Source organism: Apodemus sylvaticus, chromosome 19 (assembly GCF_947179515.1).
Source record: "Apodemus sylvaticus chromosome 19, mApoSyl1.1, whole genome shotgun sequence".
NCBI classification, from domain to species: Eukaryota; Metazoa; Chordata; class Mammalia; order Rodentia; family Muridae; genus Apodemus; species Apodemus sylvaticus.
In genome coordinates, this window is record NC_067490.1 from 52122033 (window position 1) to 52138775 (window position 16743).

General features: G+C 34.8%; 1 protein-coding gene across 2 annotated transcripts in view; it reads right to left on the minus strand.

The window, feature by feature from the left end:
* Grik2 (glutamate ionotropic receptor kainate type subunit 2) overlaps window positions 1-16743 on the minus strand; it is a 706521-nt gene that overhangs the window by 17372 nt on the left and 672406 nt on the right. For both annotated transcript variants that reach the window (XM_052163476.1, XM_052163477.1), the window contains exon 14: window positions 11231-11456. In XM_052163476.1, coding sequence (XP_052019436.1) covers window positions 11231-11456 — 226 coding nt within the window. The remainder of the gene's footprint in view (window positions 1-11230; window positions 11457-16743) is intronic.

The window sequence follows — 16743 nt, forward strand, 5'->3', positions numbered from 1 at the left end:
CCTGTCCACATAGAATAAAGTGCAAAAGTTATTTCACCCTGAGGTTTCTCTAAGAGTGTCTGTCTTTACTGAGTTGCAACACTTGGAAAAGAATTCTCTCTCCTGAAACATTCTCCACTGGATCTTGGACCTGCATAGGTGACCAGACTTTCATTGATTCTATAGGTTCACATCAGAGCACCGTAATTTACACCCTAGCTACCTGCTCTTCTTTGCCTCTCTTATAAGAGCTATAACTCTCCCAACATTCCTGGCCAGGCCAGAGCCCTCGAGAGCCTATTTATTCTGCTCTCTGCTTCAACCTCCTCAGTCTGCTATACAGAGATATTTGATGGTCTAGAAGGAATAGGGCATATGACCACCTATATCCTCTCTACATAACTCAACTTCTACCTCTACGTAGGTATCTATACCTATACTTGTACCTATAGCTATACCTAGAAAATGAAGCTGTTTCTGCCTCCCCCCCACACACACACACAGCATAAGATTTAATTTTCAAAAAATTGTAATATTTCATTAGAAAACAAAACAGCATAAATATGCCTTCTACCTCTACGTAGGTATCTATACCTATACTTGTACCTATAGCTATACCTAGAAAATGAAGCTGTTTCTGCCTCCCCCCCCCACACACACACAGCATAAGATTTAATTTTCAAAAAATTGTAATATTTCATTAGAAAACAAAACAGCATAAATATGCCTATCATAACAATTGCTCTCTCATCTAAAAGTCAAACTTCCAATGCATAAAGAGTAAATAACCATGCATTAATGAAGGCACATACAAATATTTGAGACTCATTGGTGTCTACAGGCACAAGATGTCCTTAGTTCCAGTCTCATTTACATTGTCAGATACACTTACCATTTGTGAGATTATATGAAACATTTTACCCAAAAATATACAGTTAAGCATGGTTATAAACACCAAACTTTTTTCTTTTCCAATCTTCTTTTGCTCTTCTTCATGATTATTTCTCTTCCTTTCAACCATTCTCTGTACTTTACTTTTATGTAACTCATAACATGTATAGTTTGTTCTAAAGTATAAGCCTGCAGTGCACAATTCATTATATTCATTGTATTACTTGCTCCATTAATGCCTTTTCTTTCTCTGTACAAACACAATTATTATCATTATTCTCTTTCAGTGTACCTGAGTAATCCTGTAACAAAGAGATAAATGTGACTTTGATAACTTTCGAGACACAGGGTTTCTCTGTATAGCCCTGGCTGTCCTGGAACTCACTGTGTAGACCAGGCTGGCCTCGAACTCAGAAATCCGCCTGTATCTGCCTCCCAGAGTGCTGGGATTACAGGCGTGCGTCACCACCGCCCGGATAACTTTCATATTGACAAAGACAGTAAGAAATAAGAAAGAAAATCTTTTCAGGACAGCTTGTAGTAGCTGCTGTCTTTTAATGAAAGATGTCACATTTTTACATCTCTCCCCAACCTCTTACTAAATGATTATTTTCTTCATGTAGCCCAGGTTTTGTCTCCCAAGTTGTAAAGATCACTGGCATATGTCACCACAGCTTTCCATTTTCTTTTCCTTTGAAGATAGAAGTTGATATTATTTGACTTAATCAAAAATAGTCTTCTCAATAAATATTTTCTTTATATATCAAAAAGCATTTCCCAAACTGAATTTTTACTCATATCTTATGTTTCGGGAAATATATATTTTTTTTATTTTAAAGTAATTTATTAATGAAAGAATCTTTATTTCTGTTCCAAAGCAAATGTTACTTGCAATTTCACATCAAGGATTAAAACATATAGGACTATATCTACCTATTAAAGAGCAAAGCAGAAAAAAAATACTTATATAGGCTTCTTTCTCTTTTAAAAGATCTTTATCTCTTCATGAAGGTTGTCATGTGACATCCGTTCTATGGATTTTTAATGTTCTCTCATTCAAAGTTCCTTGAGGCATTACAAACTAATTATATTCCTGTATTTCCATGAGAAAAGTCAACTTATTTTGTTTAAGGTCTAACAATGGGGATGGGAATGGGAAATAATCCATTCAGTTGAGGTAGCAGAATGCTATTATCATGTATTACTTTTCTTTAAAAATACATAAATATAATAAGATAATCTAAAAACTATCATTCAGCGATAAAATTTTTCTTTATATCTATTAATATTAATAATTGTAAAAATTCTATTTTATTAAGCTATTTTTTTCTGCCTTGAAGAGAATAATTACCATGTATTTATATCTACAGCCTTTAGTGGCAATAATTACTAATGTTATTACACATTTCCACTCTGTCAGAAATGTGTTGTTCCTTCTGAGAGCTCTGTGACTATCTTCATCATACATCTAACCTTTGTTTCCAGAGATGAAACTATAGTCATTAGGCTCCATTTTCATCTCTTGTTGCACATGTTTATAAATCATGTAGTGTGTATTTGTATCACCAAAGTGTCCATACCTAGCATTCAAGAAATGCTATTATTGCCGGGCGGTGGTGGCACACTCCTGTAATCCCAGCTCTTGGGAGGCAGAGGCAGGCAGATTTCTGAGTTCGAGGCCAGCCTGGTCTACAGAGTAAGTTCAAGGACAGCCAGGGCTACATAGAGAATCCCTGTCTTGGAAAACAACAACAACAAAAACAACAAAAACAACAAAAAGAAATGCTACTATGTAGGCAACAAGAAATGCAAATATATATCTATGTCATGATTAACTAAATTATTTCATTAAAAAATAAAAATTTGTAGCTGCTTTCTACTAATGATACTTAAATTCTTTGACATTTGGTTAAATGTCTAAGGCATATTGGTTCTTTCATCATTTCATGATAAGCAATTTATACTCCCAAAGGACTTCAGTTTCCTCTATATTTATATTTCTCTAGGTATCATTATATTCTTTGCTGGCCATGGTCCAAATTTAGATAATATTCAGATACAACTTCCTTTTTCTGGGTTACAGAGGATATTTTCATGAATTAATGTTAATGTATGAATATATAATTTCATATATTAATGCTAATTTCGTTTATTCAAATGGACTCTAATAGTTTGCATATATATGTGAGTTAGTGACTACGCCATGATTTTTAGCATAAAGAATTCTAAATACTTCTCTCAAAGAGCTCAATTGCCTCTAATCATTCCTCTGTTCTGAGAAATTTTAGTCTATAAACTGCTTAAAAAAAGCATGAATTCCTTTAAGTCTTAACATAACTAGACTCTAGGAGTACTAGAGGGGGTGCAGTAAGCAACTATACAATTATTTATTTCTTTTCTAAAAAATATTTATTTTCTTTGTATGAATACATACATTTTCATGTACAGACAAGAGAATACCACAGCATGTATACAGAGATCAAAGGATTTTGTTTCTCCTTCAGCCTGTGGGTTATGAAGATCTAGCTCAGGTTGTCAGGCAGCAAAAGATTCAATACTGAATCTTCTCCAGTTCTCATCAATTCAATTTAACACTATGGTGATAAATGTGTTTATAAATTCCTGTGCTTCTTTTAATAACTTGAGTTTTTCTCACTCTGTGCCTTGATAATTAAAGCCTTCCTAGCCAAATTAAAATTGTCTAAATCTAGAATCAAGTTTTATATTTAAGTGACAGCTTTGTGGCCACATTCAGTTTTCTGAATGGAGACTCTAATTTCTATGGCAATGCATGTACTTGTTCAATATAAGCATAATAATTTTTGAGCAGCTCTAACATTTTCTTTTTGTTCTATCCTTTCCAGGGAGAAGATACTAACTTTAGGACCACATCATAGTCCCTCAGTAGTGGGGAATCTTCTGATCCCTGAGGTCATGGTGATCCTCTTTGTGTCTATTGTCTTGCTTGTATCTTCACCTAGAACTGACCTTATTGTCTGCATGGAATTAAAATGGTATAATAGCAGACTCAAAAAAAATAAACACGCCTCAGCCTCAGAACTGGCTGGGGTCATACGAGAGTGTTATCTAGTTGCCTTTTTCCTTTTCATCCTGGCTTCTGCCCTGGAGAACCTGTTGATTGGTCAGTGATGATATGTCAATATAGGTCCATCAAGTAACAAGTACATTAATCATCTGATTAATGAGTATATAATTATAAAGAAAGCTATGCATATTTTGGGTAGAGTGTATATAGCAACTCTGTATCTTCCAATCAACTTGGCTGTTCACCCACCTAAAGTGCTTTTGTGTGGTGTGTGTGTGTGTGTGTGTGTATGTGTATTTAATACATTGTTAAAGGAGATAAAAAGGTTATATGATATGACAATAGGAAATGTATAATATATTTCAAAGTTAAATGCCTATATCCCATATCAATCAGTAGAATGTTTTGGATAGAAATTGTAGTTAAATTATCTGTATCTATCAAGCAATTAAGTCTATATAACCTGCATATGAAATAATGTAATGTTGTCTACTTGTAGAAATACTTGAATAATACTTATATATTGAATTATCTAACATCACAAAAGGATGCTTGTATAAGGTTGATAAGTTGTATCCAAAAAGAAAATAACTTTCTAGTGCACCTGGGACACATAGGTGACATTAAAATATGAGTAACTTTTATTATGATGGCCGTATTTACCATGCAGCATGTTAAGAATGAGCCTATCACATTAGGATAGTAAATACCCTAACATAGTTAATCATAACAACCCTGGGATGATGGCTTGTCATAGTCACTGTGGCTATGTAATTTGAAATTGAATTTGGATTCGTGTTCTTGGAGTAATCTGCATAGAACACTAAATGAATCAAATAATCTGCTCTTTGTACATAAAATCTATACAAATTTTCTCTGTTTCCATGAAAATACATCTAGTTTCTACAGAGTTTGGGTAAAATTGGTCATCATATTACAATATTAATGCAGGCTGCTCACACTGTTGCTCTTAATTCATCAAATCTGCTCTGGAAGCTTCTTAGGTTCCAGCATGCTGAGTCTGTCAGTGTCTGTGGAGCAGTAAAGCTTACTGAGTTCTCATCTATTTTCAGTGACATGTAATCTAGACATAAAAAATATACCAGGAACACATCGCATCTACAGGTGTAATTTGACTTCTTTCCTGTATAGTTTAGTTACTGAAAAATATTAGATTCCAATTTACGCTTGCCCAATCACTTTAGTAATATTAAAATTATGCTGCTTTATGCAAAGAAAAATAGAATGCATTTTAATGGAAGAGTTGACCTGCAGAAAGATGAATAATTTGCATCAATTTTTTGTGCATTATGTTAAACTAATGAAGACAAATGTATTCATTCATTTTAGTAAAGCTGAAAAACTGAAGGCCGGCAATTTCATGCATCTGTAATGATGAATATTACAGTACTTATTATATGATAAATTGGGAATTCTAGAAATGGATGATGAGTAGAACTGGAAGAAAACATGCTTCTCATACTAATTTTTATTTTTATAAACATTGGCTTCTGCCTCAAAAAATCAATGTGCCTCCTTTTATAACAATCACACATCTTCTACTTATTAAATAATAAAAATAAAGAAGCAATAAATCTCAATTAATATTAAAAAGCAAACCAGAACAAATGGATATATATTTTTCATATGTCAAGGCAGAGTATTACCATCATAAAACTTAGTGACATAGTTCATAGTTGTCTGTAAACTGAGATGGGTACAGATATTGTAAGATATCATAAATTAAAACTTGTTTAAGGATGACTGATGCAAGTATTTTACATTCATAATGCAAAGTATTTTATAAGAATAATATTCATAGACAAATTATTAAATATGATAATGACAACATATATTTAATACTTGTATGTGCATTAAAAATCCTCAACTGTGATGTTAAGGCAGAAAAAGATAGCAACAATTCTAAGTCTTCGGGATGGTACAGGAGCAGCTCCTACTCTGGAGTTTGGTCTGAGTCAGCTGAGAATCAAAAACTCCAGCACACTGACAACATTTACTGTGAAAGTAAAGCTGCCAATATGGCGATACTATTCCTTTCATATGTAGATATGTTAAAGTGGCATTCAGCCAGCCTTATGTGACTATTACCTCAGGTAGTGTGCTGGCTCGTTTTATGACAACTTGATACAAGCTAGAATCATCAGAGAGGAGATAGCCTCAACTCGGAAAATGCCTATATAAGATGGAGCTGTAGGAAAGCCTGTAGTATGTTTTCTTAATTAATGATTGATATGGGATGTCCCAACCTCTGTGGATGGGGTTAGCTCTGAACTGGTCTCCTAGGGTTCCATAAGAAAGCAGATGAGCAAGACATGAGGAACAACCAGTAAGTGCAGCAGTCCTCCATATCCTCTGCATCCTTCCTGCATACAGACTCACACCCTAGCTGAGTTCCAGCCCTGACTTCCTTCAATATGGATAAGATGTGGAAGCATAAGCTGCATACCCTCTCCTCCCCAACTACTTTCGTTCACGCTGTTTCATCACAGCAACAGCATTCTAAACCAGGACACTGGGCTGTCATTCCTATCATTGACACCTTCTAGATAGATCCAAGGCTTTCGACATAGATATCACTGACACCTTCTAGAAAGATCCAAAGCTTTCGAGATAGATATCACTGACACCTTGTAGAAAGATCCAAAGCTTTCGACATAGATATCACTGACACCTTCTAGAAAGATCCAAAGCTTTCGAGATAGATATCACTGACACCTTCTAGATAGATCCAAAGCTTTCGACAGAGATATAAAATGCTTTTTTTTTTTTAAAAAAAAGTTTGATTGTTTATTGCTGTTGTTATTTTTGTTGTTTGGTTTTTGAGAAAGAATCTCCCAGGGTTGCCTGTTTCCATTTATTCTGCTGGCCCTCAGAGCTTCAGTCCTCTTCCCTGCCCGATACCTGATTATGCTTCCCTCTTCCCCTCTCTGTTGTCTTTCCCATCCAGGTCCCTCCCTCCCTCTGTCCAAGAGGAGGGTGGACCCATAGGAAGACTAGCAGTCTCAACTGCCGTGGACGCCCAAGATCTCTTAGACACTGAACCACCAACATACATCAGCTGATATGAGACCCCCCAACACATGTACAGCAGAGGACTGCTAAGTCTGGACTCAGTCAGAGAAGATACACCTAACCCTCATGAGACTTAAGGTCTCAAGAATTGGGGAGTTTTGGTGGGGTGGGAGTGGGGTGGGGACATCTTCTTGGAGCTCGGGTGTGGGGAGAGATATGGGATGGGGAGGAGTCAGGGGAAAGTCTGGGAGGGTGATGATGTCTAGACTGTAAAAAAGGATTAAAGAATAAAATAAATAAATAAAATTAAAAGGAAAATGTATCTCACCATTCAGTCCTGGCATACAAAACTACCTATGTAACCTGGAATTCCTAGAGATTGCTCTGCCTCTGCCTACTAAGTTCTGAGATTATAGGCATGGGCAACACCCATTATATGACTCATAAGTCAGTAAATTGCCAGTCTCTGAGAAGTTCACACATTTGGTGCATTGAACGTCTTACTTTTCTCCCAAGTGCCTCATTCCTTCTTTAATGCCTCATGATTAATTTTATATATCAGAGTGTGTACATAGCTACACATGTTAAACCCAAACAAAATCCCAGTGCACAGAAAGGAAAGTGTGTAGAAATTCCTCCCCACACCTATCAGCAATTAGCTATTTTTAATTGATGGCTCTTGAGAAAGGGAAAATACATTTTCAACAATGGAGTGACAGAGCACAAAGGCACAAGAATAGATATCCAACACAAAGGGAGTCTGATTTTCTTTTGTGTGGTGTGTGCTTTTTTGTTTGTTTTCTAAGAGAGAAAGAATATGAAGTTTCCAGGTGGAATGGGTCTAAGAAAAGTAGTATACCAGGAAGAATATGACCAAAATATTTTACATATAAATTAAAAATAATTTTATAATATCCATATTAATCCACAGCTCTACTTCACATAAACTAATTCTTGAAATTCTTTTTGTCTTGAAGTCAGAAATCTTGGTTTGTCCTGAGTCTAGGAAGAAGAAAGTAATCAACTTCTTCAGGTGAGAGTGTGGTTGGGCCTCCTATGTTTCCCCTGATTTCACTACTAATTTAGTACTGACAAAAACTATCTATTGATTGTGAAGCTATTTAACTAATTATTTAGAATTTACTATTGATTTAAATATGCTTGCAAAAGGAGAACCACCCAGACCACAGAGTCTTCTGACATCATGGACAACATGCAAAGCCATAAACACAGATATTCAAATGCTCATCTTGGGGTCTCACATTACACATACAGTGGAACTGGTAAGACAAGTTGCATATGCAAGGAACACGTCACTAGTTCATTACTGTAAAACATAATAGTAATGAGAACCTGCAAGTCCATTTACAATATTTGTTCCAAAGCAAACTCAACAAAGCAAAGCACAATAATTCTAACTTATGAAGTACTGAATTTATACCAGTTCACAAGCCTGGTCTTCAATGTGTAATATACACTCAATTGTCCCAAAAGAGAAACCTAATGGATCTAGTACTGGTGGGGGGGGGTATTTTCCATTAAAGAGAAATGCTGCTGGTAGTGGGGGCATATGCCTTTAATTCCAGCAATTGGGAAGCAGGGGCAGGTAGATTTCTCAATTTGAAGTCAGCCTGGTCTACAGAGTGAGTTCCAGGACAGCCAGGGATATACAGAGAAACCCTGTCTTGAAAATAACCAAAAAATAAATAATAAATAAATAAATAAAAACACAGAAATGCTCAAATACTCCTGTTTTTTTAAGCGCATTATGGTGTATTAAGAGGCAAGATTATAGCTGCTCACATGTTCTAATATTCTGTAAGAAAACTGCTGTCATTTGCCTATTGATTTTTCACCTCTCTAAGAGGTTTTCTACAATATTTTCTTGAATGAGCTAGGAAATTCAGTTAACTTATTTTAATAAAAATATCTGCAACATCCAACATCTACCACCCGGTAAATGTCACATTAAAATAACATTGCTGCTGTCAGGGAAACTGTGGAAGGGATTTAACACCACCACACACTTAATTAAACCAGCTTGTGCTTACTTAGCTTTGCCTTCAGATCCCCACTAAGGTATTTGTGTAAACAGAGCTGCCCTAATTAAATAGCTTTTCTCCAAGCCACTCTGCGCGTTCCCAGCCCACTTTGGGCAGTAATCATCACACTAAGGGTGATGAATGGGGTAGGAGGCCTCACATGAAGCACAGAGAGGAGCCTGGCGGGATTGCAGCTTTGTAAAATGCAAAAATGAACCCAGGGTAAGGCAAAATCTAATTTCCCAGACCTGTTTCCAATTTCCCATTTCAAAAAAGTTATACTATTTTATTTGCTAATTTACTTCCCCGGGTACATGTGACTCCATGGTAATGTCTAAAATCTAAGTAACAAAAGAGGAAAGAGGAGAAAATAACTAAATGGAAGTAAAAATGAAAGCTCTTTCTCTGATTACCAAAGAATACAATGCTGTTATTGAAGATTAGAGCTGCTAAAGATATAAGTCAGACTCCTAGGGGATTCCTGGAGGAGCTCTAAATTTTCCATAACCTAATCCTGTATTATATTCTGTTCTGTAGATTTATCTCTAATTCTTTAAGACAAAAGAAAGAATAACTTTTTTATAACTATATTCCTTTACATTTTCTACTGTTAGCTTATGCATAAATAAGATTTTAAACTATCTAATAATAGTACTCTTCAATGTGATTATGGTAAAGAACCAAATAACTATTTGAGAACTATGGATCTGATTCTGCCTGAAAACTTATTTTATTCAAGTATAATTATGTGTCATAGTGTTTACTAATAACTGAAAAAGAACAAATAACCCATGAAACCATACTTGTAACTGAGGTATAAAATAGGAAGTCACGAATCCCTAGGGGGCATCAATTTCTTTCCTTGACTTTCAGAACGTCTGAAGGTCATTTTCAGTTTGGAACCTGAGAACATTTTTACTACCAGCAGGTGATACTTTTATCTCTCTTTCCTTTCTGTTCCTATTTTCTTTTCTGAACCCCTTACCTATCTTCTATTTTTTGTTTCAAATATAATTCCAGCTCCTGTCTGCCTTTCTAACTGCCTTGTGATTACATATAGACCCACATCATAAACCAGGTTAAATTTCCAATTTTAATAACTTGAATTTAATTATATCTGCAAGGTAATTTTTTTCTTTTTAAGATACTTATTGATAGGCTCTATGGATTAAGATAGGAAAATCTTTAAGGAACCACTTTTTTTCAGTTACATGATCAGATTATGATATTTCATTCAACTCAAGTATTTATTTGTGTTTATTAAATTTGGGCATATACAATATAACATTCTTGTTGAGTTTTCCTAAAATAGATTTTTATATTATAATTATTATTTCCATGCTAATTTTGAGGTGTTATTTTACAGACTTTTCGAAGATTGACTCAAGTAATCCTCCATGAAGACTCAGGAATGATTATAACTGCAATATTGTAAAACAATGACACCATAAATGATTTTTATTTAGCTTTATTATTATGACTAAAAATAATTTTAACATATATAAAAGAGAAATGCTAAATACGGTTAAATCTGGGTGTCAAATATTCTAGATATGTCACTGTTAATATTCTACTACTAATAACTTCATTTGAGTGAAACACTCTGGAAGAACAAATTATGGCTTTCTTTTCTAGATAACTGTAAGCTTCAAACCTGAAAAAACTCCAAAATTCACAATATTTAATTCATCCATAAAACACAAAGAGAGACAGGCAAGGTGACTTTTGAGTTGCAGCTATATTTGTAATACTCCTCATTTATTCATTTGGGAAACTGAGGCACAAGTATAACCTTTAAGTTTGAAATTAGCATGCTTCACATAGTGAGTTTAAGGTAAGTCAGGGTTGCTGACTGAGACTATGTCGCAAAAAAATTAACAATGATAAGTTTGAGAATTGAATATTTCTTAGATAAAGGTGTTCGAGATGTTTTAATCTAGGTACAGTAAAAATATCTGCTAGATATCCGATATAACCTATTTTTTCTTTTGACTTGTTCCTTTGGAAGCAAATGTCCAATTCATTAAAGTTTTCATATAATGTATTTTGATCATATTCTTTTCCACTTCCAGTTTCTAGTCATGTCCAAACTTTAAACCTGCTCTTATAGATTGAAAGGAGTTGCTAAAATGCACTGGCTAACAGATTTTCTGGAAAATGTATATAGTCCCTGCTTTCCACTCTTCTCATAACAATTAAGATTAATGAGTAAATGCAGAGTGGCTGCCAAGGAACCTACCCATGGGAGTGCCAACGCCATAGCCTTTGGAGTCTATAAGGCCTCCAATCTGCGTGAGGTTACAGTTCCGCTGGGTAACAAACTCGATGGTTGTTGACTCCATTAAGAAAGCATAATCCGAGGTGAGGACTCGTTGGATCCCTTCCTCATTGCTTTTGACAAGCACAGACTGTCTCCTGCTGCTCATAAACGCCCACATTTTATCATACGTTGAGATTTTTGATTTCTGGAGGAAAGTAAGATAAGTTTAAAAGATAATAAAATAAAATCTTCGGCTATACAGAATCCTACATTTAGACACAATAGACTGCACTCAGTTTTCTCATGCTATTTTGAAATTGTCACATACATGCACAAAAAAAAATCAAGATTTATACAAAATGTTTCTAATAATTCATCACATTTTTGGATATAATACAATTTAACATAAACATTGAACATGTCTTACAGTTTAAACATTCAAACTAATGAATTATAGAAAATAATAGATATTAGAAAAACAAATAAGCTTAATAAAGAGTCTTCTTATTGAACTGTACATAAGTCTCCTGTGGATACCATTTTCTTTTGGCATTACTTAAAATTAAATTTAGAAACCACAGCTACTGGACTCAGATTGACCCTGTCAGTCAATAAGAAATATTGTTGTAACGTACCAGTTTGGTGAGTCTATCACAGACAACAAATATAATACCAAATATATAAGTCTATAATTGAAGAGACCAGGGCATTTTAGTACAGATAAGAAAGCACAATTAAAAATAGCAGTATTTCCACTGAGACAAGACAGTCACCAGAGATGTTCGTTGATTCTACATAAAAAACTGCCAATCCAGACCCTTGGATCACTCAAACTGAATAGATTTATGAGCAATAACAAATCTTCAATATAGGTTTACCAGTACTTCATTTAAAAGGAATGAAATGAGTTTTGTTTAGAGGTTCTGGAAGAGCATATAAGCTACCATACTTCTCACCTGCTTATTCAATGCACCTGCAAACCTCCCCAGTTTATGTAACCCCACCCTACATAGGAACGCCAAGAAAATGCTGACCATGTGTGACCATGTGGACGTAAGGAGTCAAAACTTTAGAGTTCTATTTTCTAGAAGAAATAGAAACTCACGGCATTAAAAGTAGGGGAAAAAGAGTATGTAAGATTATGCTGAGATTTTTATGAAGTCATGAATCCAATGGAGAGTCCATGCCCATTTACCACTCAAATAAAGATCATGAGGCAAGCAAAAACACAAAAGTTTCTTTCCACTTTCATCATTTTGTTTCTAATTTTTTTTTTGCCACCTAAACCTGAATAAAACAAAGATTAGAGTTCACAGGTAGGAGGAAAGACATTTGTATAAAATAAAACTGACATCAATTTTGATTTAGTGACTCTGACAGAAAACATAAAACCAAAATCCTACAATTGGACTGTACTGAGTTTTCATAATTATAAGTATAGATTTAGTATCTGAAGGCTTCTTAAGTAATTTCCTTAAAGAATAAAGAGGAACTGGAAAGATGATGTCTTAGTATTTTAGAAAACTTTGCTTTTACAGAGGACCTGGGTTTGATTTCCAGCACTTGTGGTGTCTCATAATATCCTTTAATTATTTCCAAGGGCTTTTGAAGTTGTCTTACGATGTCTTCCATATATCTCTCACACACATGTTACGTATAAATACATGGAAAGAAACCACTTGTACACATAGAAATCAAGGAAAATAAATAAGTTGGTGCCTGGAATGACTTCTCAGTGGGTAAGAGCATTGGCTGCTGTCCTAGAGAACCTAGATTTTATCTCTAGCACTAACAGGGCAGCTTAAATTTTTCTGACATCTGATAATACTGTGCTCATGTGGTGTACATACATGCATACAGGCAAAACACTCACATATAAATAATAAAATGTTTATAATTTAAAAAGAGTAAAGACTACTCCTGTTTATAACACATACATTCTTCATGAGGCCAAAGTCAACCAATAAAATTAGAACATATACAAAATGATAATTTGATCTATATTAGGCATAAAATTGCTTGGATTTTCCTTTGTTTCAGTTATGGAAACATTAGCAACATATTTTTATATTTATCTTATTTTAATTTCCTAAAATGTTTACACGTTGATGAATTAGTTGTAAATAAGCTTAAAGATTAGTATTTTTCTGAAAGCAAAGGGAGAATAATTATTTTACTATCATTCAAAGAGCAAAACTATATTATTCTCCATTAAAATATTAAAAGTAATACATATTAAGTTGAACATTAATTATGTCACATAAGCCATTTAAATCTAAAAGAAGAAACCTATATTTTGGAATATTAAATAGATGTGTCTATATTTGCATTTTATATTTTATGTAGTAAATATATCAATCTATACTTAGTCCAATTGAAAACCTGTCAATCTTGAGAAATACTTTTATTCTGTGTATTACACATACTTCAATGCATGAGTAGTGCTTATGTTTGAAATAGAGATCTTAAATATTAACCCCTACTTGGCAAAATGAATATGTTCTGAAATGCTCCTTCATTTAAAATACCTATAAAACTTTCCTAGGCCAGTTTTCCCTTCTCTGAGCATTTTCTCAACATTTTAATTAATGTTAATAATTTCTGCTTGTCATCTAATATCTTTCATTGTTGACCACTTGTTTTTTTTTATATTGTCAGTTTTTTTTATTCGATATAATTTATTTACATTTCAAATGATTTCCCCTTTTCTAGCCCCCGACTCCCTGAAAGTCCCGTAAATCCCCTTCTCTTCCCCTGTCCTCCCACCCACTCCTGTACACTTTTTGTGTAACTATTCATCATCCTTCCTGTTTAAAGAAAACATTAACACTTATTTTATTCTTTAAAAATATTTGTAATTAATGAATTTGGTTTTATATGTATGTGTGTTTTACTTGACTGCATAATGTACACATATGAGCAGTATTTGTGGTGCCAAAAGTGGACATCAGATCTAGGACTTCAATTACATACTGGTAGCTGAAATATATATATACACATATATACACACATATATACACATATATTTGTGCTCAGAATCAAATCTACATCCTCCAAAAGATGAGCCAATGCTCTTAGCCACTGAGCCACATCTATAGCTCCACACATTTCTATTATTCTTATAAAAGCATTACATTAATTATTTTTATTCTCATAGAAAATGTAAGATTCTAATTTTAAGAAGTATGAATGTCTTCTAGTTGCCACTACACAAATGTTAGGGTAGTTTAATCTTTTAATAAGTTTTTTAGGTATCTCATTACCTATTTTGCCATTTAATTATTATCGAAAGACTTGGTTCTGTCTCCTGGAAGAGGGCCAAGTGATGTGGGCCTACAAGAGAGGTGTCCCAGGCATAATGCTTATTTGTACAATAATGTGCATATTTTCCATTCCTCCTTTAAGGAATGTCCTCACACTTAACATAAATAACTGTTATATTTCAGAAAACAGGTATGGCTAATATCTTAGCAAAATGGTAAATGCTGGGACAGCACTTAAGGTTGTAGAAAAGAACTCATAAAATCATGAGTTTGAAAATATATAATTCTCAACAATGCAAAACATAAGGACAAAATACGAATTATATGAGAAGCTTCAGGAACCTAAAGGAACAAAGGCAACTGCTCAGAAAGATTCAAAGGCAGGCAAATACAAAGGCAGGCAAATTCCTGAATTCAAGGTCAGCCTGGGACACAAAATTAGGCCCAGGTTTGGTAGAAATGGTAATTTCAGGACAGGGTCCCACCCAGCTAGTTTAGCTTAATAATGGTGCTTAACAGAGGCCAGTAGATCTCTGAGTTCTTTTGAAATGTTAAAAGAAAATGTGTGCGTGCAGTTTCCAACGAATTGATGGCCTGGGGTCACTAGATGCTGATTTTTAGGATAATCAAATGGAAACCTGAAGTAAAACGCGGGACTAGTATGTAAAAGCCTAAGCCTTTGACCTGCAGGAGCAGGAGATGAGCTATCAGGAGAGTTTTTTGACTAGCAAGAGAGAATCACTTGGAGAACTGTCACAAGCAGAATAAAAAGAGAGATTTTAAGAGAAGGAGCTCTCTAGAAAAAACAGATCAGAGAAAAAGAAAGCAGAACACTGAGAAAACAGGCAAGAAAAGTATCTCTAGCAGAACATAGGCCAACAACTTGGACTCATGATTTGATTTTGAGTGGTTTATTTTAGGACTCTCACATGCCCCTTCCTCAGAACCCTTCTCCATTTAGATATAAAGTGGTACCAAAAATCCCCAAACAAACAAAAAACAAAACAAAAAGAAGCAAACAAACAATAAAAAAGCATGAGAGATATGATTAAAAGATATCACTACACTGGTGAACTCACATATGTGTCTGTGTATGTGTTTCTATTTCTATGTTTATGTATATCTGTGTATCTCTGCAGGTGTATGTGTTTGAAATTGTTCAGCTCTTCTAGGACATTATAAATGAGTATAGGAGACTGGAAACTGACCATTTTAGAATTTCAATGATGATTACTATGCTTTTACTTGTGGTCACTTACAAATTGCATTTTCTATCATTTAATCTCTGTAAAATGTAATCACATTGGTATGATCTGATGTGTTTGTGAAAAGATGCGACGTACAATATGTTCTATGGGGGTGTGGTAAGGTATGGGGGAAGGGGATGTCTCAGTGGACCCATGTCAAGGTATCTCTTCCCCTGAGGGACCAGCCACACAAAGGTATAGTAGAGAATAAAGTTTATTCCAGGCATGTGAGGGGAGTTAAGAGAGCAGTAGAGGCAGAGAAAGGCAGGGACAGGGAAAGAGTAGAGAAGTAGAGGCTGGGAAGGCCATGCCCATAACCACATGGAGAGAGGGAGGAAGAGAATGGGGAGGAGAGGAGCAAGCTGGAGAGGTGTGAAAGCAAGAGACTTGAGACAAGAGATAGAGGAGGGGGCAAGCAACACCACCTTTTATAATGGGTCAGGCCTATTTGGCTGTTGGCAGGAAATTGTGGGGTGGGGTTTAGACAGAATGTTAACATGATCCACATTAATCTTCTCCAGAAATTTCATATAAATCAAGACAAATTTGTGAAATTAAAACTTACCAAGTTCATCAAATTGTACTGATTTCTATATAAACATGTAAGGAATGATTAATTCTGAACATCTTTTGAGTATTTTATTACTGTTAATGATGGAGATAGTATTATTGGTTTAGAAACAAGGCTTACATGAGTCATCGTGAAGTCTAACATTTAAAGATACTTACAGACTACTAGTGAAAGGGTTAACTCAGGAACTTTGGAAAGGTCATGGAAAACTTGCCCCTCCCAGAAAGGCAACTGTTCTCCCTCCCAGAAGAGAGAGGCTAAATTACATTACTCATACCACAGGGAGGTCCCTGCTGCTAGGAAAGGCCCAGAGTCCTTTGACCACCTACCTCATCCCCTAACAACCAACTAGTTTAAAGATAACGCTGTTCTGCTAATCACACTGTGCCTAGCTGCCCTGAGAACTGAATT